Below are 12,752 nucleotides of genomic sequence, written 5' to 3'. Positions count from 1 at the left end.
CACACAGCAGTACCTTTTCTCTGTATTATCAGTTACAATCTGGGAGAAATATTCTCCTTATATATTTTATTAGTAAATTTCATGTATTCATTGGCATAATCGAAATAGTTTAGCACACATTGCCTAGATTTTTAATTTATTATCGTTCTATCAATCTAGGAGAAATATTCTCTTTATAAGAATATTTATTTATTCATTCAGTTTTAACCACTGTACAGCGTATGTGCTAGGGGAATTACATGTTCCTTAGCTATTTTAATTAGGTAATAATTAATATAATTAATTACATTAATATAGGGAATTAATAAATTTAAATTATATACATTAAATATATACATTTATTTATTTTTATTTACTTATACTTTTTATTTATTTATACAATTTCAAGGGTTATAAATTAAAATCAAAATATGCTCCCTAATCTCATATAATTTACATTAAATCGAGGTCAGGTAAAGAGTTACGCATGCTGTGTGTTAAAATTTATGTAAATACCAGAAAGACTATGGATAAAGAGATAGTTAAGTGGGAGAAAACAGTAAGTGTTATCAACAGGTACTGCTCACCTTGGACTAATATTATTAGTGGAGTCCCCGAAGGTTCAGTGCCTGGCTCATTCTGTTTTTAATATTTACTAAAGATACTGATGAAGGCATGGCAGGCTTAATGTATGCCATCTCGATACAGGAATTTTTCTAGCAGAGATAAGGAGGTGTTTATCTCCTTGTATAAAGCAATGTCTTATCTTAAGGATTGCATATATATATATATCACTTTTTATTTATTTTTTTTGTAACTTTTTATAATTGTATATTATTCCACATACAACTTTTATGTAAGGTTCGTGGCCTAGTCTACAGTGGTGGACAAATCTATAATAGCGATATTTATTTATTAAAACAAACGTTTCATTGATAAAATTAGGGCGTTAAAAGCGTGTTTTGTTGTTAAACCGGTGTACATTGCTATACATAAGAAAGTCATCAACCCTCAAACTTTTTCTTCGCGGGTAGCACAGTGACATCGTTACCGACCTTCCCACACTGGGTGGAAAATAACCGGGTTCGAATCCTGTCAATGACGCGAAGAACTTTTATTGGCTTTTTGCACTCCGTGGCTTAGTTAGTCGATGCCAAGCGCAGATAGCAAGGAAACCCGCCACCTGGAAACTCGGGTTTTTCGTCCAGCAAAACAGGCAAATCGACTGTTTTTCTCGATACAGAAAAATTCCTGTATCGAGAAAAACCCATGAGTTATCCTAGCAGCTTCTCTGCAGTGCTCAGGAACTTCATGCCTGACTGTTCAATTACTCCCTGGTCTTTTTAGTTTTCCAAAACTCTGAGTGTGGTACCACATATTTGGTATGTTTCTGAAAGATATGCAAGGTATTGCATACCTTTCATTTGTCAGTTCACGAACATTTGGGCAGATGAATTGATATTCCTGGTGGCCCTAGTGTCACATTTATTATTATTAGTCCCCAAACCTTTTGCCTGTATGATACTGTAAATGAACGGCGAGGTTTCCAAAGGTTGGTTGGGACGGTCAAGTACAATAAACAAATAAAGCCTTCAAGAGAAACTGTGAGAGGTGGAGGTATTATTATTTTGTTTTCGCTATCTCTATTAATATGCTTATTCAATTAATGAGACAAACAGTAATGAAGAGAAGTGTCCTCAAACCTCGGATACCCACTTGCGCTACCTGACTGCTGTAACTAAATCAGAAAATTCCCGGTCCAGAGGGCGTTGTGATTTCCCTCGGTCCTGATAAAACCTAATTGTGTCGACAAGCCAGTGTCTAGGGTCTATGAATAATTACCAACAAATATTATACTTTTAATACAGCTTTAATGTTTACAAGTACATTATAATACATATTATATTATTTGTAGATATTGCACTTCATAAGTGCAATATCTACAAATACTTCTCAAAATGAAGACAGCCCAAACATACTAGCCGATTCTAATCTGGTTATCTCATTATGTTTACTTACTCTTGGTGAAAAATATAGGCATAATTAACAATTTTACTTTTTTTTTTCTTGCTCTCTAACAGGTTAGACTTCCTTACTTAATATATACAAAGGGTACTAGGAAAGTTTTGCAATATGACGCAACAATGAATAACAGGAAGCTGCTTGTTGCTGCATGTTGAGACATGTTCATACGTGCATAGTAGCCGCCGCGCCAAGTCGATGGGCTCAGTTATTCATTAGTAGTGAGAGTGTAAAGTGCTTGCGATGGCATCGTGGTCACGAAATGAGATAAGGACAGTTTTGCGGTATAATTTCGTGCGTGGTTTAACCATAGACCAGTGCTTAGAAGAAATGACTCTTGCACTAGATGATGTGATGATTGTCCACATCGTACAATGATATTCAGATGGTATAGAGAATTCCAAAGGGGAAATTTCACTCTGGAGGATTCTGAGAGGCCGGGAAGGCCACGAACGTCAGTTACGGAGGAAAACGTTACTGCTGTGAAGAAAATGCTTGACGAAAACAGGCGAGTGACCTACCAACAGATAGAGGATACTTTGGGCCTAAATGCACCAGCAATTCGTTCGATTCTGCAAGATCATTTGCACGTGAAGAAACTTTGTTCTCTCTGGGTGCCGCATCAACTGACTGAAGAGCAGATGACACGACGTGTGACTTGGTGCCGGGAGATGTTAAAAAAGTTTGATAAGGGACAATCTCGGTATGTGAACAACATCGTGACAGGTGACGAGACTTGGCTGTACTATTACGATCTGCCGACCAAGGCTCAAAACAAAGTTTGGGTCTTTGATGATGACGACACACCCGTAATTGTCAGAAAATCCCGATCTGTAAAGAAGAAAATGATAGCTGTATTTTTCAAATCGAGTGGAATTGTGGAACGTGTCGTTTTGGACACGCAGAAGACAGTCACAGCTAAGTGGTATACTGAACAATGCCTGCCTAAAGTCATTGGATCTATGAAGAACCTGCGGCCAAAGTGGACACCTGGTACCTCCATCACGATAATGCTATAGCTCACCGCGCCAAAGCCTACACCGAATATTTGACCACGACAGGACTGAAACTTCTCGAGCACCCTCCCTACAGTTCAGACCTTGCTCCCTGCGACTTTGCACTGTTCCCGCATGTGAAAATGAAGCTAAAAGGGAGGCGGTTTTCCAGTGATGAGGACCTTCTACGGGCTTGGGACAACGAGTGTGCTTTACTCCCTAGTGAAACTTGGCAGAACTGGTTTAAAGATTGGTTTCGGAGGATGGAGAGGTGTATTGAATGTAGAGGAAATTACTTTGAAAAAATTAAATAAACAAAGCTGTATTGCAAAACTTTCCTAGTACCCTTTGTATATGTATAATTCTTTCTGATATTATGGGAATCTTATACTCTTGAAGCCCTTCCAATTCAGTTTTAATACAAAATACGAGAAACATCCTATACGTGTGTGTCAGGTTTCTTAATTTATGAAACTTTTCCCTTCTATGGAGCATTAACTCTCTGCTCTCCCTAACGTTATCACAACTTTAACTTATCCTATAAATTAACACAATTCATTTACCTAAAGCACTCGATCTATTACTTAGTGCTACCAGAGCCTTAGTGTATGTATATATATATAAACATACAAGTACTTCAGTTCTTATACATTCATTTGTGTTGACTAACATATTTCCATTTTCGCTGCTACACTCCTTTTTTCTATACTGCTCAAACCTTAGGCCTACACCCACATATATGTCCTGGAATTTTCTTTGTGTCTTATATATCGTGAAAGTAACAGTCCACTTACTTTATTCCATCCGGCCCTTGCTTTGTCTTAAGTTGGTATTCCCTTGGGTAATTATTGCTGCTGCCTCCATCTTTCTGAGGGATCTCTGGTGCTTGTCGATTAATACATCTAAGGGATGGCCTTCACTCCAGCTTAGTAGGCTGTACTGCTGGCGGGTTGTGGTGAGCAAATAAGGACTAGCTTCTCACTTCTCGTATGGATTCCTTTTCTCCATAGGGGCATCGCTTTACTTGGATGAACTCCTCAATTGGCTGCTTAGCCATCTCCATTCATCATAGTATTAGGGTCAGGAGCCCCCTGTGGTTTCCCACATCTCCGCCATATGTACACTGTGAAGAAATACAGAACTACTGTAAATGCCAGAAAAGTGTTCTGTGTTGAATACGTAGTTTTGCGTTGGGTTCTGTTGGGTGGCCTGGCATTTGGCCGCAGGGCCCCCTGATGGAACCCCACGGTGCCCGTACACACCGCTAGGAGGTAGCCAGGCTGCCCATTATTCTCTGGCTAGTCTCTGCAGGGTCGCCTAAACTTCCTGACAGAGACCAATGTAAAAAAAAAAAAAAAAAGAGTTAGAGCGGGTGGGCTTTAGAGTCAAGAAAAGGGGGGAAAGGTAGAAAAATGGGGGATGAAGAAGGCATCCCCCAGGTACAATGGAATACATCCATCAGACAAAAGTAAGGGATGGAAGTGGGACAAAGTTGCCGTGCAAGAGAGCACAAGCGTGATCGCCATTTGGAAGAATCTTCTTGCTCTTGTCATTCAGGTCCGGTCGTGATGTCAATTCAGTGGTGATGTCATCCGGTGATCTGTGTCTAAGTCAGTAGGGATATAAATAGGAATGTAGCTGTGGTTGTCCTATACTGGATCTTCTTAGATTTGGTGGTGGTGTAGTCTCATTTGCTGGTAGGCCTCTGCATTGATTCCCAAAATATAGGTGGTTGTCTTCTCTTGGTTTTGATGATGATCGGAATAGTGACTATATCCACGGTAGGGTCTTCCATCGTGCGAATAAATCTTGTGCGTAGCGCGTAAAGGCGACATAATCTTCTTCTCTTTCGAGGATGGGCTGTTCTTGGTTTTTAGGAAGGTAATGTATCCTAGTCAGGAGGAGGCATCTCAAATCTTCATATATTTCGCACTCGTACATCAGGTGTTCCCAACTTTCGAGGGAACCACAGAGGCATTGTGGGTTTTCGGTGATCCCGAGTGCAGTGAGCTTTCCTCTGATAGATCCATGGGCAGTTCACAAAAAAGTGACGTATAGGCCAGGGGAGAACCATGTGGGAGATTTTGGGTATGCTGTTGCTATTATAGGAATGAATTTTCTGGTGACTTCCTTTTGTAGACTGTGTCCACCTAGACTGCTAGACCTGCTGCAAGTATGCAGTGATGCGCTTCTTCTCGGTCTTGATGTTATTTGAGGGGTCGGTGGTAAAATCCAGACAGGAGATGGCTTTACCTTTGGAAAGCATAAAGCAAACCATATTTGATTATTTCTAGATCTAGAGGTAGCACGCCGGCCAACACTTGCAAGGCATGTGTGCTGACTGTGCAGCAGGCGCTGGTGATGGTGAGCAGGATGACACGCTGAATCGAGTCAAGCTGTGGTGGCTGCTGTGGTGGCCTTTGAAAACCATTGTTAACTGCTGTGGTGGCCTTTGGAACTAGATACCAGATGCATAAGTGATTATGGGGGGTGAACATAGCCTTATAGAAGAGGGTAAGCGCGCGTCGCTTTTCAATCCCCAGTCCCGACGTGCGATTCCTGCCACTAGCGCAGTATATTTTCAAATCTTGGTATGTAGATATTTCAGGTGTCGTGTGAAAGATAGGTTCCTATCCACGATCACTCCAAGGTATCTGATCTCAGTTGTTAACCGGATAGTTCTCCCTTGGATTTTGATTTGCGGTGGCCTCGCTACGTTCAGAGAGCCTTTAAGCAGGATGGAGTTTGTCTTTACCGGTGAGATTTCCAGGTGGTTGTGCCAGGCCCAGTCCTGTAAAGTTCCGAGTGCTCTATTTGCTGCGGCTTCCAGTTGGGATCTAGTATCAGCGGCAAGGGTAAGGACTAAGTCGTCTGCATATGCTTGATCGGACATTCTGCAGGAACCCATCAAGTACGATGTTCCATAGTAGGGGACCCAAGACAGAGCCCTGGGAACATCCTCTATAGATTTGGCGCATAACTTTGCTATATGGTGTCCTGATGGTTATGCTCCGCTGTGATAGATAATTTTTTATGCATCGGTACAGGTTGCTAGGGAGATTTGCTGTACGGAGTCTGCCGAGGGCGCTTGGCCAGCAGAGTGCGTCAAACGCCCCGGCAGGGTCCACTGAGATGGCTAAGAAATATTTTCTGTCCGTACGTTTTGCGCCTTCAATCATGTTCTCCAGTGCATCAACAATGGAGCGACCCTTTCTGAATCCATATTGATTTGGGGACAGTAAGTTGGCATTGTTGTAATATCACTGAAGCATGTTATGTGTGGGGATTTCAATCTCCCAAATACCCTGGGGAGCCTCAAGAGAAGACTGAGTCGGCATCTAGACGTCGCCGTAGCCTAGCGGTCAGGCGCACGGGTGCATAAGTACACGTGCCTTGAGTGACCGGGGTTCAAGCCCGTGACTACTGAATACGATGCTGTTTCTTGTAATCTTTCTATCTTGTGAACTTCTCTGACCGTTTGGTCGTCCCGGTGTATAAACAGAAAATTTAATTTTTTTAAAATTTAATATTAGGTCTTAAACTGGTGAGCACACCACCCACGAGGGGTGAAAGCACATTGGACCTCGCGTTCGCGTCAGCAAATTGTGTAGCTAATCAAAACCCGGCAAGCAACATACATTGTGATCATAACCCCATCATTCTCTGTGCAAACTGAAATGCCCATCACTTCTGGCAGGTGGAAAGTCACAGCCAAAACAATTACAGCGCCCAAATACCTCAATCCTGAAAGGTGTGTTTATGCAGTCCAGGCAATCCCATGGGTGTCCTTGAGGAAAGCGACCCTGAACTCGGAATTGACCTGATGACAAGATGGATAGCCACTATTTCTCTCCATGCTGCAACAAACAAACTAACCATTATAGAGCATTCAAGGGCCTGGTGGAGTCCAAAAGTCTCTGAAAGCTTCCACGTCAAACAGAACATACACAAGCGGTGGAAAAACTACGGCTTACCCTCGGACAGAACTGCCTTCTCCCGAGCTATGGCGCTTTTTCTTAGGGACAAGACAGAGAGGCAATAAAACTTCACCGAGGCTACCATAAATTAGGGTAAGCCCTTCCATAGAAGCAAATCAGAGGACGCCATCGACTCACTCAATCTGAGCAGTTGGCTCGACCATATAACTAGGTTTGCGGTTCAGCCAGAATCCACTACACCAATGAAATTCCCAATCAATCCGATTTCAACAGACCCCTTAAATTCAGTTCAACTCACCAAATATCAGCTTATCGATGCAATAAATAGTTTAGCACCTACAGCCGCATCTGGCGCCGACGGGATTCCTCAGTTTATGCTGAAATGCCTGAGTACATTTATTGTTGATCTCATTCTGTCTTTATTCAACAAAATCCTTCCCAAAAATTCTTCCCTCCTATGTAGCATGTCTATCTAGTAAGACCGCTGCCAAAAATACGCTCTGCTTCTCAGTCCAGTCACTTCCGTCCCATTTCTTCTGCATCAAGCCTAATAAAGCTATTTGAGAAATCTCTTCTGAAAACGGTAACCGCCCAAATAATGCCATATCAGCCACCGCAGATCCACCATGCCACCCGGTCAAGATCCACCGCTAGAAATCTAGTCACCACCACTACCAAGATCCTCTAGGAATTTGAACAAGGTTCGGAAATCACCGTTACTTATATCGACGTCCAGACAGCATTTGATTCCGTATCCGTTCACGCGTTGGCAAGGCGTACGTGAGTACTGTATTACCTCATTGGAGGAGACGTGCTCTGGTTCATTCAGACAATGCTTGAGAACAGGACTATTATTGTTCGCGATGCCAATCGGCGCTACACCAGAACTATTACAGCTGGAGTCCCACAAGGTGAGTCCTCTCTGGTATGTTGTTCTCAGCTGTTCTTCTGCCTTTCGTGACGGGCCGAACTGATATTATCACCTTCGCTGATGATATAAAGCTGTTCACTGCTATCAACCCAGGAGACACTGCTGACTATACAAATGCCTTAATCGTACAGAAAATCCAGGACCTCGAGACCATCCTCTCCGGTTTCAGCCTTCACATCAATCCTGAGAAGTCGAGACAGTTGACTTTCTCGCTCAAACGGAACCCAACGATGGTGCAACCCAATATAAGAGGATCTGCGATTTCTGCTGTTCAGCAACACACCGATCTGGGCGTCATTTTAGACCAGAAGCTCTCCTTTCTACAACACATAGACCACTTGCAAATAAAGTTCTGTCGACTCCGGTGGATGCTTGAGCAACACCTTATGCATGTACATGACCAGGCCGTTGGGTGCAGGTATATTAAGACATGTGTCTATCCGGTCGTGCTTTATGGCGCAGAAGTCTGGACCTCAACTGCCGTAACGCATCTGAGACGGATTTTTGCAGGAGAATTTTGAAGTGGGCCATATGGAAATTTCGGCTTCCCCCTGCACGAAGGACCACCCAGATGACAGCAGCTCTAAACATCAGACGTCTTCCTGCCATTATCCATGAGAGAAGGCTCGTCCTTGCTGTAAAAATGATGGTTGGCATTATTTCGGACCCAGACTTCTGGACTAACTGCAGTTGGAGGTCCCAAGCCTTTTGGCAAATCCAGTCCTTCAGCCCATCCCAAACCGTTAAAGTTATCCGATCGGTTCTTACCCGTGCAAATCCTGCAGTACATACACTCCTTGGACGGCGACCTCAACCAGTTCGCAGTCGATAAAAAATATAGGCAGAACTTACTCCATTGACTTCCTTCTCAGGACCACGTCACAGGACATTAGAACCTGCTCCCAAAGACCTGTCCTTCACTGCCATGGATCTATCACTACAGTATTCCAACTTTCTGCGCCTGCTCAGATGATTCCAGCACTGTAAAAGGACTGCTTCCTGGAATATAATTTAACATGATAACATGCTGTTGTGTATATATGTTCATATGTAAATTTTTCGTTTGTTTTCCAATGTTTAATCCTACATTTGTATAATTAGTAATAATATTGTTTTTTTCTCTTATCTCATCCTTGTTTATTACATTGTATTAGCCTTTACTGTAAACCCCTGGCTTGTAGCCGTGAAGGGTGTACGGTGTGTGCCTTTTTTATGCAATAAAGAGCTCTTCTTCTAAAAGGAAGTTTCGTGTATTATTTAATTTCCACCTTCAGTTTCTGAAATTGATAACAATAATAAAAACCAACCGATGGTAAAATCAATGAAACAGTTTTTCTATAAATGTTATGTTTCAAGTACTTTTTTCTTGAAAGTTATAGACACAGTATTTGAATATAGCAACAAAAGTGCAGTCACATTGTATTTTATGTAAAATAAAAAATATACTGAATAACTCACCAATGGTTGAGGCTGCTCCAGGTGGCAGAGCTGCAAGAAGAAAAAAACCCGTTATTATGGCCAATACATAAGTAGAAAAAAATCAAGTATATTCTCGTATTAAAAATTGTGTTGCCTAATTAACAACAACAATGTCATGCAATTCAATTCTAAGAAAAGAAAATTTTCCTGTATTCGGAAAAATTCATTTCAGAAACATGTTAAAACATTAATGTTATTCTGCAGAAAAATAAACAAATAGTGACGTCTGCTGAGCACGCAATCCATTCACTCCGGAGAAAATTTAATACATTAGGAATTTACTTTAAAATATTTTTTAAGAATATTTTAAAATATTTAAGATGTTTAATTATCAGCTGATACAATTTTCGATTACCCACACTGAATCTTCTGAAATAAATTTCTATTGCGTGAAAAGATAGAAGGGGAAGATTCAGGAAATGATCGAGGCTTGGTCATTAAGATCAAACTGTGAGATAGCCTTAGCAAGGAAGCTTCAGTGTGTTCTATCTATAAAGGATTTATATTATATTCATGAAATAATTTGTTTGTATGGCAGGATTAAAAATCCGAGTTTCTCAAAAAAAATATATATATCCTCCCTCAAGACGAAAAAGAAAGCTCATTCTCTTTTTTTTTTTTTTCATTTTCTATGGTCCTGTCTTCATGTTAATAGTGGCATGTGGTTGTTTTTGGAACTAGGGTTTGTGTGGTGTCTGTCTTTTGCATTGCCCAACATGCTGGGTACTCTCGGGACGAGATTTGCATTTCTTTTTTACCTTTTGCTTCTCCTTTTTCTTTATTTTGCTATCCAGTCAAGTGGTTTTTTATTATTATTATTATTGTTTATTTTTCTAGGTTAGCACGTTTGAGGGCAGACATTCAGACCCCAAGCTTGCATGCCGCTTGCATTTGCACGCGGCAAATTTTTGAAGTGAAACTTCACTATACGATATGGTATTCTGTTGTGGAATGTCCATCGTAAAGTACTTTGATTGTACAGTGAACTAATCGTAAGGCGGGCGGGGGGGGGATATCCACTGTAGTCAGCGTTGTAAGGCGTATAGAGCACATATACCTTCAATGCATCCGTGAATCGACAAAAATCGCCCAAGAAAATGCCACACGCAATGATTCATTTCCTTCCCCCCACATCATTGTACCACTCCATACCTGGCACGAGCGACGCATGACCCAATCACTACCCCTATTGATTGTGTCATCCTATTTCTTTCGTCATTCTCCAACGTATTTAATAAAAAAATATCGGCGTAAAAGAATTTATAATTCAACATGTCGAACACTCTCAGGTACTCTCTGGTGACTACACAAATGATAGCACGGGTTAGGAACCTTCGGGATCGGCTCCCCGACCAAAACCAGCAAAGGTCAGTAATTCCAAAATATGCGACCAAGCCTAAAGACAGAAACGCCAATAACTGGATTGTAGAGTTCTCCCCTGAGGCCTGGCAAGCGATAAAAACCCAAACGAGAATATACATCGAGTGGAGCTGTCACCGCTTCAGGGAACATGTGATCGTTCCCAAATGCTTTAAATGTTGCAGGTTCGGCCACACTTCTGTGTTCAAACAACAACAACATGCGGCCACTGCTCCGACAAAGGGCACAACTTTAATAGCTGCCCAAACAAGTCCAAAGAACCCGTCTGTGCGAACTGCAAGGCAGCGAAAATGAATAGCAATCATTCCATAAGAGATCCCAAGTGCCCTTCGTATACAAAAGCCAAGAGTATGTACCAGAGTAGGACCGATTATGGGAACTAGGCCAAAACAATTCAATACCACGGAAATCAAAATCTTCCAGCACAACGCAGAGCGGTGGCTGACCAGCTCAGAGTGAAGGCCGACGAGGAAAATGCCGATATAATTATCGTCCAAGAGCCATATTCCAACGCAAAAAAGGTAAAGGGGTATCCTTTGATTTACAAGACCATTCAGTGTGATGAAGACACTCCCTGGGCGGCAGTACTCATCAGGAATCCTAATATAACAGCCACCAAAGTGAGCAGTTATGTACGACCTGGGCAGCTTGCGCCCACATAATCACACCCATAGGTTCCTTCTATGTGGTCTCCTTATATTGTAGACCGGGGGAAGAAATCACTTTTGCCATAAACTACCTTCAACACCTCTTGGATGTCCTTCCAACCCAGAAAATCATCGTCGGAGCAGATGCCAATTGCCGCTCGCCTGCCTGGCATAGTGCAACCGAAGATAGAAGAGGAAAAAATAATGGCCAGCTCTTGGAAAACTTCCTTGCGATGTCACCCCTAGCCATACTCAACCAGCCGCACCAACTCCCCACCTTTTGCAATACACTGTGGGAGGCAACGATTGATATCTCACTTGCATCCACCAACACGGCCGCCCACGTCTTCGACTGGAGGGTAGAAAACTCCTGGACAACCTCCGATCACCGTGTCATCAGGCTGAAAATCTCTAGGACACTAACCAGAACTCCGGTCCCAAGACAACTGGACAACCGATATGCAATAAACAAGGCAGACTGGAATCTGTTTGCTGAGAAGCTCCTCACAGCAGTAAATGCTGGACAGCAGGACCTGGTGCTGGAAGAGGATCCGGATCTCCTTCAACGAAAGATTACGGAACACATCACCAAAGTCAGCAAGATAGCAATTAAGAAGAAAATTCCATCCCCAGGGGCAGTGCCTTGATGGAATCGGGATCTGCAGTCACTGCGGAAGGAGGTCATCATTCGCAGAAAAGAATTTTCAAAGAGCCCGGCGCTCTTGGCCAGAAGCTGAAGTAGAAGTCATGAGACAGCGCTACAAGGCTGCCAGAAACCTGTATACGGACTCGATCAGAAGAAGCAAACGAAACTCCTGGGAGCAACTCGTCTCCAACATGGGGAAACACAGACCCCTGGGTGGGGGGGGGTATATAAAGTTACCACCAACAAACTCCCCAGGGGGGGAAATCCTTACTACTACCAGAACACCGCAGGGACTGCTTACAACATCGTGGGAGCAGTCGATTGAAAACATCCTCAACTCCATCTTCAAGGAGCAGGTTTACCCGCAGTCACAAGCACAACGCAGGCTTTGTGAAGAAAACGATGACTACGCCACTGACAACCAGGAACAGCCATTCAGAGCAGGAAGAGCTTCAGAGCGCTGCTGCGCAGATAAAAACTATGTCCGGGCAAGGATATGCTTGAACCGGAAATCATTAAGCGTGTTGTGGATTTAACACCAGGACTCCTACTTCGACTCTACAACTGTTGTCTGAAACAGGGGTACTTCCCCAAGGACTGGAAAATTGCCAATACTAAATTAATCCTAAAAAATCCTAAGAGAAACCCAACTCTTCCGACCTCCTATCGGCCCATTGCTTTGCTGTCGGTCTTAAGCAAGCTCTATGAAAGACTTTTGTACAAGCGGATTTAACA

At 42.6% G+C, this 12,752-nt stretch overlaps 1 protein-coding gene across 1 annotated transcript in view; it reads right to left on the bottom strand.

The window, feature by feature from the left end:
* The window catches only part of LOC150077368 (MAM and LDL-receptor class A domain-containing protein 1-like), a 47,655-nt gene extending 35,203 nt beyond the window's left edge, over window positions 1-12,452 (bottom strand). The window contains exons 1-2 of the mRNA XM_090385873.1: window positions 12,380-12,452; window positions 9,324-9,353 (exon numbers count right to left, since the gene is read on the bottom strand). Of these exons, the coding sequence (XP_090241999.1) occupies window positions 9,324-9,353; window positions 12,380-12,452 (103 nt within the window). The remainder of the gene's footprint in view (window positions 1-9,323; window positions 9,354-12,379) is intronic.
* Window positions 12,453-12,752: the final 300 nt, after the last annotated feature.

The sequence above is a fragment of the Mastigoproctus giganteus genome, chromosome 12 (assembly GCF_048544385.1).
Source record: "Mastigoproctus giganteus isolate SK-2022 chromosome 12, ASM4854438v1, whole genome shotgun sequence".
Taxonomy (NCBI): domain Eukaryota; kingdom Metazoa; phylum Arthropoda; class Arachnida; order Uropygi; family Thelyphonidae; genus Mastigoproctus; species Mastigoproctus giganteus.
Note: the sequence above shows the minus strand (reverse complement) of the source record. Positions and strands in the feature narration are given on the sequence as shown.